The sequence below is a fragment of the Chlorocebus sabaeus genome, chromosome 10 (assembly GCF_047675955.1).
Source record: "Chlorocebus sabaeus isolate Y175 chromosome 10, mChlSab1.0.hap1, whole genome shotgun sequence".
Taxonomy (NCBI): domain Eukaryota; kingdom Metazoa; phylum Chordata; class Mammalia; order Primates; family Cercopithecidae; genus Chlorocebus; species Chlorocebus sabaeus.
In genome coordinates this window covers 3853470-3865520 of record NC_132913.1, presented here as the reverse complement: position 1 = coordinate 3865520, position 12051 = coordinate 3853470, and the positions used below count along the sequence as shown (strand labels likewise).

Here is a 12051-nt window from a genome sequence, read left to right as displayed (position 1 = left end):
CACAAGAGAGACTATTTAAACCATGATCAATCCCTCCTCCCAACCTCACAATTCAGTGAGGCTGACTCCACTCCAGATTGCTGTAGCCAGAAACACAGAGCTCCTTCTCTATCCTGCTTCAGTCAGAGGGCTTCCTTTCCAGGAAGAGCAGGGCATCCGCATCTCTCATCCTGCTCCCGAAGCCTGTTTCTGTGGCTAAGTTCCGAAAGACTGCAGTTGAGAAGTGGAGATTCCCATCTTTTGACCAACCCTTACTTGCTTAAAGAAGGCTCTACCTTGGGTGGACCACACTGAGAATACTGGGGCCCTAATCACCCTTGCGCTGGCTTGTGAGCCCATGCCAAGAGATGCAAGCTGAAAGGATTTCAGGTTACTAACTTATTCCCACTCCTCCACCCCCTACCCAGAGCTCAGTGTTTAAAAAAATACAGAAGGCATCCTAGGCAGCGTGGCGAAACCCCATCTCTACAAAACACACAAAAATCAGCTGGGCGTGGTGATGTATGCCTGTGGTCCCAGCCACTAAGGAGTCTGAAGCAGAAGAATCTCTTGAACCTGGGAGGCAGAGGTTGCAGTGAGCTGAGATCGAGTCATGGCACTCCACCCCGGGCAACAGTGAGACCCTGCCCCCCTCCCCCACCCACACACATACATACACACAAAACAGAAGAGAAAAACACAGCTGAACAGAATTACTAGACATAAGCTCGAAAGAGGACTTCAGCAATACTATAAACCAACTAAATCAAACAGATATCTAAAGAACTAGGCCTGGCACAATGGCTCACACCTGTAATTCCAGCACTGCTGAGAGGCCAGGGTGGGAGGACCACCTGAGGTCAGGAGTTCGAGATCAGCCTGAGCAACATAGCAAAATCCATCTCTACAAAACAATTTAAAATTAGCCAGGCATGATGGTACGCAGCCGTAGTCCTGGCTACTCAGGAGTCTGAGGCGGGAAGGCTGCTTGGCCCAGGAGTTGAAGGCTACAATGAGCCATAATTTTTTCACATGCCCGCTGTGTGAGCCACAAACACACCACTGCACTCCAACCTGGGTAACAGAAGAGATCGTTTAAAAAAAAAAAAAAAAAAACACCTGTATTCAACAATAAAATACATATTCTTATTAAGTACATGGAACATTCTCCAGGATAGGCAATGTGCTAGGCCCTAAAACGGACCTCGACAAATTTAAAAGAATAGCAATATACAAGGTTTGTTCCCCTACCACAATGACATAAAATTAGAAATAGTAGGAAAAATGTTTAGGAACAATATGAATATGAAATTAATAAAATAATTCCATTTACTAAGCATCAAAGAGAGTAACATACTTACAAATTTAACAAAGAAATCCAACATGTATACACGGAAAACTATCAATCACTGTTAAAAGCAATTAAACACTTAAACAGATATCCCATGTTCTTGGATGAACAGACCTACACTATCAAGATGGCAGTATTCCCCAAATTCATCTATCGATTCAGTGCAATCCCCCATCAGAATCCCAGCTGACATCTCTGCAGAAATCAACAAACTGATTCTAAAATACACAGGTAACTCCAAGGGAGCCAGATTGGCTAAAAGAATCTTGAAAGAAAACAAATTAGGACTCATACTCTCCAATATCAAAACATACTACAAAGCAATAGTAGTTAATACACAAGTACAGGCACAAGGATAGACGCAGATATGAAAAAGATTTTAAAGTACAGAAATGAAGCCAAATATCCTATGGCCAACAGATTTTCAACAAGGATGCCAAGACCATTCAACAGGGAAAGAAAAGTCTTTTCAACAAACGGCAATGGGACAACTAGACAGCCAATGCAAAGAATAAAACTACCCCTCAAAAAGTCAAGTAATAATTGCCAACAAGAGTATGGAGAAATCAGAACCCTTAAATACTCAGCTGGTGTGAATGTAAAATGGTGTAACCACTGTGGAAAATAGTCTGCCAGTTCCTCAAATGATTATACAGAATTACGTTAGGACCCAGCAATTACCTCCCTAGGAATAAACCCAAGAGAACTGAAAATGTATGTCCACAAAAAATTTGTATACAAATGTTTACAGCAGTATTTTTCATAATACCAAAAGAAAAAACCCAAATGTCATCAGCTGATGAACGGATAAATAAAATGTAGTATGATCCATATAATGGAATATTATTTACCACAAAAAGGAATGAAGTACTGATAAGTGCTACAACATGGCTACACCCTGAAAATATTATGCTAAGTGAAATAAGTCACAAAAGACCATATTTTATCATTCCATTTGTAAGAAATGTCCAGAACAGGGACTCTATGAGACAGAAAGTATATTAGTGGTTGCTGAGGACTGTGGGGGGGGTGTAGGCAAAGGGAAGAGGAGTTTAGAAAGGTAACAGCAAAAGTGTTTCTTAGGTGATGAAATTCTAAAATTGACTGTGGTGACAGCTGGGCTACTATGAAATACTAAAGATCACTGAATTGCACACTTCAGGTAAATTGTATAGTATGTAAATCGATCTCGACAGAGCCCTTTTTTGGGCCAGGCACAGTGCTCATACCTGTAATCCCAGCACTTTGGGAGGCCAAGGCAGGCGGATGGCTTGAGCCCAAGAGCTTGAGATCAGCCTAGGCAACATGGCAAAACCGCACTGCTACTATAAATACAAAAATTAGCTGCGTGTACTGGTGCATGCCTATCGTCCCGGCTACGTGGGAGGCTGAGGTCTGGATCATTTAAGCCTGGGAGGTTGAGGCTGCAGCGAGCTGTGATTGTGCCACTATGCTCCAGTCTGGGCTACCGTGTAAGATTCTGCCAGGAAAGGAACAGGGAGTGGAGGGGAGGGGAAAAAGAAAAGCTGCTTTTTAAAAGACAGGCGATTCTTTTTTTTTTTTTTTTTGAGACAGTTTCGCTCTGGTTGCCCAAGCTGGAGTGCAATGGCGTGGTCTCAGATAACTGCAACCTCTGCCTCCCTGTACGAGCGATTCTCTTGCCTCAGGCTCCCTAGTAGCTGGGATTATAAGTGCCTGTCATCACACCTGGCTAATTTTTGTATTTTTAGTAGAGACGGGGTTTCACCACCATGTTGGCCAGGCTGGTCTCCAACTCTTGACCTCAGGTGATCCACCCACCTCAGCCTCCTAAAGTGCTGGGATTACAGGAGTGAGTCACTGAGCCCAGCCCAAGACAGGTGCTTTTTAAAGATCAACGTTGATGCAAAAAACCCATGATGAACAAAATATTTAAAATGTGAAGATAGGGTAACTGGTACTGGTTTTTCCTTTTCCCTCTGGCTCAAATATAGACCAACACAGCATTGTTACAGATCCTAACCAAGATTTTGGTATTTTGCTCATTTTTTTTGCATTAATTTTGAGTTTTTAAATATCATTTATTTTGATTACTGTTTTTCAAATCTTGGAGAAAAAAATAAAGCCAACCATACAAGAATAAACAGAGATGTTATTAGAAATGGCCATTAGGCAGGCCCACCAAAGACAGATGGACAGAACAAGCTCCCTAAACAGAAAGATTTACAGCCCATTACATACATGTGTTACAGTAAACTCTTGTTTTCTCAGTGTGATATGAGACTTGTTCTGTCACCTGTCCGAGATTATTTATAGACATATACAATTATTTTAAGAAAAAATAAGTTTCTTTTTTTAATAACTAAAGGAGTTTTTAATAAAGTGGTTAAGAAACCTGCAAAAATTACTGGTCTTCAAAATCTTATCAGTATTTCCTATACTGACCACTATCTTAAAGATTGTGTGTGTGTGTACTGAGTAAATACTATAGATGAAATGAATTAAAAAAAAAACACTAGCCTAAATTCTAAAATACAGACGAGGGGTTAAAAAAAAAAGTACCATTATTGGGAAAATTATGCTGTGAGTACCATCTTATGGCAGCAAAATAATGGCCCCCCAAAAATGTCCATGTTGAACCTGTGAATACGTCACTTTACATGCAAGGGACTGTGCAGATGTAATTAAGGTAAGGACCTTGAACTAGGGACATTACCCTGGATTATCCAGGTAGGCCCCACTATAATTACAAAGGCTCGTACAGGAGCGAAGCAGGAAGGTCAGAGTAAGAGGTCAGGAAATGAGTTGTGAAGGCGCTATACTGCTGGTTTTGAAGACGGAGGAAGGAGCCTCAGCCAAGAAATGCAGGTAGCCACTACAAACTGAAGCAAGCAAGGAAATGTGCTTTTCCTCAGAGAATAACACAGCCCTGTGACACCCTGATTTTAGTCCAGTGAGACCCATTTTGGACTTGACCTCCAGAATTATAAGATGATAATTTTTTGTTGTCTTAAGCCACCAAGTTGTATCAAGTTGTGACAGCCTCAATAGGAAACTAGTATATTTTAGGCTTTGGACCTGTAATTCGTACTGCCCCATTTTTTTGGTTTTGTTCTTGTTTGTGAGACAGTGAGTCTCGCTTTGTTGCCAGGCTGGAGTGCAGTGGCGCGATCTCCGCTCACTGCAACCTCCACCTCCTGGGTTCCAGAGATTCTCCTGCTTCAGCCTCCTAGGTAGCTAGAACTACAGGCGCGAACTACCATGCTCGGCTAATTTTTGTATTTTTAGTATAGACGGGGTTTCACCATGTTGGCCAGGATGGTCTTGATCCCTTGACCTCATGATCTGCTCACCTTGGCCTTCCGAAGTTCTGGGATTACAGGCATGAGCCACCATGCCTGGCCTTTGCACTGCTTCATTTAATGCAACTGTACTCTTTTAACATCCCATTACTTCTAAAAAAAAATTTTTAATGAGAAAACAAAATTTCTTCTTAAAAGTCATTTTAAACAGGCAAAAGAACATTAATACAGAACTCAACACTTATATACAGTACAACTGGCACTCTCGAAGTACTAGTGGTTTAGCAAATTAGCATAACCTTCCTGGAGAGGAATTCTATGAAGAGCCTTAAAATGTCTTAGTCTCTTTAATCTCAATTCTCCTGGCAGCTTTCTAAGGAAACAATAAAAAATGATCACAAATGTTTATGTACAAAAATCTTCAGGGCAGCTTCAGTTATTCAATATAACAGCTAAACAGCATAAATTACAACAATTAGAAAATTGCTGAGTAAGTAATGCTGCTTATTGTGAAACCATTAAACATTACACTTATTGAGAACGTTCAATGACACAGGGAAACACCTAAAAGTATAATCTTAAGTGAAGAGATAAAAATAATATATAGGCTGGGTGCAGTGTCTCATGCCTGTAATCCCAGCACTTTAGGAGGCCAAGGCCAGCGGATCACAAGGTCAGGAGTTTGAGACCAGCCTGGCCAACATGGTGAAACCCTGTCTCTACTAAAAATACAAAAATTAGCCAGGCGTGGTGGTACACACCTGTAATCCCAGCTACTCGGGAGGCTGAGGCAGGAGAATCGCTTGAACCTGGGAGGCAGAGGTTGCAGTGAGCCGAGATGACACCACTGCACTCCAGCCTGGGACAGAGCAAGACTCTGTCTCAAAATACATAGATATAGATAGAAAGATACAAAATATATATAGTAAAATCTCAAGTAAAGTTAAAATATATACACATCATATACATGGGACAGAATGAAACTGCAGGAGAAATAATGTGAAAAGGCTCACAGTCATTTCTGTAGTTGGAGTATGCTGGTTTTAATTTTTTTCTTTAAACTTTACAGATACAGGAGCACCTCAACTTATTATGGGGTTATAGCCTGATAAACCCATAGTAAGTTGAAAATATCATTAAGCCAAAAATGCATTTCATATATCTAACCCACCAAACATCACAGCTTAGCCTAGCCTACCTTAGATGTGCTCCAAACAGAGGTAAGGACAAAATCACAGTTGGACAAAATCACCCAACACAAAACCTATTTTATAATAGAATGTTGAGTATCTCATGTAATTTATTGAATACTGTGAAAAACAGAATAGTTGTATGGGTACTCAAAGTATGCATACAGCACTTGCAACATTGCAAAGTTGAAAATTTTTAAGTCAAACTATTGTTTAAGTCTGGGACAGTCTGTGACAACATACACATTACTAAGTAACTTCCAACTATCATTAATTAAAATATTGGAATTTACTCTGAATGTTTAAAAGCACAGAAAAATACTTGAGTGACATCAAAATATATAGAAGATGAGCCTTTTCCACACCCACATTTAGTTCTCTGACCTCCCCTACTCCTTACTGACTCCACTTCAGTTACACTGGCTCCTTGAAGCCATCAAGCACACTCTCACCTTGGGGTCTTTGCCAGGGATGTTCTTCCCCTAAACGTCCATATCCACATGGCTATTCCTTTGCCTCCCTTCACACCTTGGTTCAAATGCCACTTTCTTAATAAAAGGCCTATATGGTCCCTATTTAACACCAAAGCCTGACCTCCATCCTTTGTTCTGTTCTAATTATCTGTTTTCTTCACAGCATGTTACCTTCTAGCAAAGTATACAATTAAAAAAAAAAAGTTTATTGCTGAATGTCTTTCTCCCCCTACTGGAAAAACATACCTAAGAAGAGAAAGATTTTAACTTCTAGTCACTGATAAGTCCAAAGCACCTGCAAAAAGAGTCTGACACATATTAGGCGCTCAATAAATACTTGCTGAATGTATGATATACTAATGTACTGTCACAGGACAGAGTCAATAATACAATCTCTAATCATACCTACTAAAAATTGGACAATTTTCTGCATATGTGTAATCAAGAAAAATATAAGGCATAGAAAGTTCTTAAATCTTTCCATCTTTATCATTCCTGTTTCAGTCATGTCTACTGAAGACCTAAGGCAAATTTATTGAAAAATTTCCCAATTTTATCTTGTTAACATGATGTATAACCAGAAAGGCAAATAAAACAGTTCTGAAATATTTATGTATTAGGCCAAATATGTTAAAATGTACACAAAACCCAATACTATTCTGTATTATTAAACAGAAACAGCTCTTAAAATTATATTTGCAGGCCAGGTGGGTGGCTCACGCCTGTAATCCTAGCACTTTGAGAGGCTGAGGCGGGCAGATCACTCGAGGTCAGGAGTTTGAGACCAGCCTGGCCAACATGGTGAAACCCCGACTCTACCAAGAAAACAAAAATAGATGGACGTGGTGGCCTATGCCTGTAGTCCCAGCTACTCAGGAGGCTATGAGGTCGGAGGATGTCTTGAGCACACGAAGCGGAGGCTGCAGTGAGCCAAGATCTCACCACTGTACCTCCAGTCTGTGTTACAGAGCCAAGACTGTCTCAAATAAAAAAAGCATTGTTACATACTTTATACACACCATAACAGTTCAAAATGAGAAGGGCGAATGCTGACATAAATTTTGACAGGTGATAACCCCCGTAACCTTCAAGTGGTATTCCTTCAGATTGCAAATGCTCAAGGCCCCACTACGACATTATTGCAGAATAGGGAAACTTAGTCAAATATCAAAGGCCAGGCCCATTTTCTGAATCAATACGCACAGTTGAAAGCTGCCCAACATTTGAAATGTGACCCAATCAGAACGTATTTCACTGTGATTTCAACAGTAACCAGACCATCCCTATTTATTTTTCAAGCAGTTTTCTATTAACTTATGCTCCTTTTCTCTCAGAGATTAAACTCTAAACTGTCACAGAGATTCTGTAACTCCTATAACATAACAGGTCTCACAGAATGCAAGGGAAAAGCCCTCCCAAAGATGTTGGTTAGCCAATACCTCTGAATGACGTTCTACACTTCCAGTGTCTGATCCGGAGTGTTGCTCATTTACATCATCCTCACCGTCTGACCCTGAATCCCGTTCATCCTGCACTGGGGTAGCACCACCATCATCTGATTAAAAACAAAACAAAAACCAACTTATGGTGTAAGATGAATGACATCTACAGTGAAATGAACACACTGAATCAAGAATAACGTAAATGCAAAAGTTACCACTGAGGTAGCAAAACTAAAGATGCTAATATTTTGAATAAGACAATACTCATACAAATACCAACAATCATAACACGTACTGTGAAATATGTGGCAGCAAAACTATACCATAAAAACAATTTGTAGCTTAAGAAACAACACTAAACACCAAGTCAACAATTTATTTCAACCTCATGTTAAAATTGGGTCTTTCTTTCTCTCCAGGGCATTTACCACCTTCTAATATTACTACCTGAAGTTATTTTGTTTAACGTGGGTCTTCTTCACTTGAATGAAAGTGCCACAAGAACAGGGATTTTGGTTCACTGCTAAATCTCTGGAGCCCAGAACACTGCCTAGTACCTGATATACAGTAAGTATTTGTTTACAAATGAAGAACACTAGGAACTCCAGTCCAAAACTACTGAAAATTTCTTCAAGAAAAGCATATATAAAATGGTAAATAAAAACTGTTACCCAACTTTCTTTAATATTTTTGTTGAAATGGGGTCTTGCTATGTTGTCCAGGCTGGTCTCAAACTCCTGGCCTCAAGCGATCCTCCTGCCTTTGCCTCCTAAAGTGCTGGGATTACACCCAGCCCCAATGCTTTAAAAATACAGAGTAAAATCGTATTGAGAGGAAGTTAGGGTTGAGAAGATAGGAAGACTTAACAGTTTTATAAAAATAAGCAAGTTTTAAAAAAATGAAGTAGTCAACTACAGGAAAACCAAAACGTTCTATAAGAATGAAATCACATTCTCCTTTAGGCAGCCACATGGGGAAAAGAAAAAAAGAAGAATCACTATGATACTATCATATTAATGAGCTAATCTACTTAGCTAAGAAGAATATACGGTCATGATAAAAATAGTTTTGAAGTTTAACGATTATGCTGCAACAGTGGGAAGACAGGGCAGAAGGGGGCACATAGGCTAAAATGTCCTAGCATAACAGAACATCATTAGAGAGTGCCTAAAAATGATGCAGCAAGAGAGTGAACGAATTAGGAATACACAGGTAAACACCCCAAACAGCTAAAAGAATGTGAAGTGGGTGGAGGGAGTAAGTCAGGGAACTGCTATTTTTCTGTTACCTGTTTTAGTACTTAACCTATGTACAGGTATTACATATAATTACTTTTTTTTTTTTTTTTTTGCTCCTTTTGCCCAGGCTGGAGTGCAATGGTGTGATCTTAGCTCACTGCAACCTCCACCCACCAGGTTCAAATGATTCTCCTGCCTCAGCCTCTTGAGTAGCTGGGATTACAGGCGCCCGCCACCACACCTGGCTAATTTTTTGTATTTTTAGTAGAGAAAGGGTTTCACCATGTTGGCCAGGCTGGTCTCAAACTCCTGACCTCAGGTGATCCGCCCACCTCAGCCTCCCAAAGTGCTGGGATTACAGGCGTGAGCCACCGTGCCCGGTCCACTTTTTAAAAAGTAACTTAAAAACACAAATGAATGGAAAAAAAAACTATTTTGAAAGTATCAGTAAAGTGTTTTTTTTTCTGAGACAGAGTCTTGCTCTGTCACCCAGGCTGGAGTGCAGTGGTGTATTTCGCTCACTTGCAACCTCTGCCTCCCGGGCTCAGGGCTCAAAGGATCCTCCCACTTCAGCCTCTTGAGTAGCTGGGACTACAGTTGTGCACCACCACACTAATTTTCGCATTTTTTGTAGAGACAAGGGTTGGGGGTGGGGGTGGTGTTGGTGTCACTATGTTGCCCAGGCTGGTCTCGAACTCCTGGGTTCAAGCCATTGACCGCCTACGCCTCCCAAAGTGCTGGGATTACAGGCATAAGTCACCGCACCTGGCTTAGGAAGGTGTTTTTAAGCAGTGCATGCTTGGAAAACCCTTTGCAGTCATTACAATTCACTGTCCTATGTAAGGAAAACCAATGAACTCAAAACAGTAAAGAGCTTAACGCTTAAACCATTGAGAACTCAAGGTTTTTTAATTTTTTTTTTTTTAATTTTCAATTTTTGTGGCTACATAGTGGGTGTATTTAAGAACTTTTGAGACAGAACCCCCAGTACAACTAGCACACAAAGGGAAAGCAAACCCCACGTGTTTCCCACACCAGGTTCTGCTTCACTTATCCTTAATCTCAGGTGCCGAGCACCGTGCCAGCAGAGTGGGCCCCAGTAAGAGTTTACAGAACAAACAGTAAAGAAAGGAGACCAAACTTCGGTGAGGAAGGTGAGGAGAAAGAGGAACCGTCTCAAGGTGGAAGAAAGGCACAAAAATCACAAGTGCCAGAAGTGCATTCCTTACTCTATGCATGCAACTGAAACATGCGTCCTGCACTTATGTCCGGTGTTGCAGGCAAAATTAAACCACTCCCTTAGGAGTGAAAAGTGTAGGAAGGATCCCCCGCCCTATCGCCCCTTGGATTCTCCAACTACTCAACTATTGAAAACTCTTAACAGAAGATACCTCTCCTTCCCTAGCACTTTGCACACAATAGGAGCTTAATATACGAAAGTGACTTCCCAATTTCAGCAAAAACCTTCGCCGATTCAGAAGAAAGCTTTCCCACCAGAATCCCGTCTCCAACGTTCTAGCTTCGAGGCTTGCAGCCGGTCAGTGGGCTCTTGCCCTCCTCGGGCCGGGTCGCGGGAGGGAAGGTTTCGGGGGCCTCCTCGCCCCCACCCGCGGGGTGCCAGGCCGAGACCCGCCGAGTAACTGCTCCGCCCCCCAGCCCGGTCCCCCAGGTCCCTGCCCCACCTGACTGGTCGCCGCTGTAATATTCCGAGTCCATGGCAGGCGGACTCTCAGCGGGGAGTGTCCGCGCCCCGCGCCGCCCCCGTCACCTCCTTCCAGGCGGTGTGACCCCGGAAGGCGCGGCTGAGCGTTCAGAGACTCCCGCCCGACCGGAGAACTTAACGGGTGCAGAGAGTAAGAAAGCGGCAGCGGCAACGGCGAACGCTTTGACCTGGAAGCCCAGGCAGGCTGGCAGGCTGGCAGGCTGGCAGGCGGGCAGGCACGCGAGCCGGCGCTCTACTTCCTAGAAGCACCGCTGGGGCCAAAATGGCGTCTGCCCACGACCCTCAAAGGAATGCAGCGCGCAGGCGCCGCAACCCGTCAACCAGCCAATGAGAAGACGCAACAGCAATGACGCCAAGGCACGGCCGGAAAGGAGACTCCTGGGAAAACTGAGCTGGAGCTCGGGCTTTAATTAAATACCTTGCTCGGGTGGATCCCGGTCTGGCCCCCGTGGAAATAACGTTATCATTGATTCTTTATCATTTTCTAGATTCTGTGTCCATGCCTTGTTTGAAGAGCTTTTGAGATATTCTTCCGAAAAATGAAGACCCGCTCAAATGACTTTTCCGTCATTCAGCCAAACCACTGTGGTTCCCGTCAGGCCCCGAGGCGCCTCGTTCCCGCCCGCAGTAGGCGAGAAAGCGAGCGTTGCTCCCTGGGACTTGTAGTTCGACGACCGCGAGCTGTGATGCGTTACTAACTGGCGCGAGCCACGGCGCCTCCTCTCCCAGCGTCTTCCTCTCTTTCATCCTTGTTAAGAAGCTATTTGGCCAGCAGTAAGAAGTACACATCTTTGCTTCCAGAAGGGTTCCCCTGATGAAACACCGAGGAAGGTGAAGTTGAACTTTACCTGAGCCCTGTGTTCCTAGAAAACAGCGGTGATTAAGAAACCCCTTCATTTATTTGTGTTTCTGGAACGGCACACTGTGAAGAACCACCCATCGCCACGTGACTCAGATAAAACGCGTGCAGATGACCCCCTTGTTTGCCTGTGACGAGGACAAACAGACCTTTCCCCTTTATTCTGAGCCTGTTAATAAAGCCAGACAGACCTTAAATTCCTGCTGATGATAATCGAGTAATGAGTTGAGATTATAACACTCCCCCGACCCCAAACTAGTTAGAGAATATTTTCTGTTCACCTGACTGAAACTTATCCTGATTGCAAAACAATCCCAACTGTCAATCATTCCACCTTCCTCCCTATAAAAGGCAAAACTGCGCTGCCAAGACACTGATCGTCTCTGGCGTGCTCTCCCTGTTGAAATAGGCTGAGTAAAATCTATTTCCTTACTTGTTCATTTTAGTCTTGGACAGGGAGGGGAACATTCTTGACTTTTGATCGGAGGAGGGCCAGTAGAGGTTTAAGCAAAGAC

The 12051-nt window shown here is 42.6% G+C and overlaps 1 protein-coding gene across 5 annotated transcripts in view; it reads right to left on the bottom strand.

Annotated features, from left to right (window-relative positions):
• The window catches only part of IWS1 (interacts with SUPT6H, CTD assembly factor 1), a 45695-nt gene extending 34431 nt beyond the window's left edge, over positions 1-11264 (bottom strand). For 3 of the 5 annotated variants that reach the window (XM_007964610.3, XM_037988123.2, XM_073019588.1), the window contains exons 1-2: positions 11096-11264; positions 7714-7829 (exon numbers count right to left, since the gene is read on the bottom strand). In XM_007964610.3, coding sequence (XP_007962801.3) covers positions 7714-7829; positions 11096-11144 — 165 coding nt within the window. In that variant the 5' untranslated portion in view covers positions 11145-11264. Of the gene's footprint in view, positions 1-7713; positions 7830-10636; positions 10949-11095 lie in introns of those variants that run through there. The other 2 variants (XM_007964612.3, XM_073019589.1) reach the window with 1 other exon arrangement.
• Positions 11265-12051: the final 787 nt, after the last annotated feature.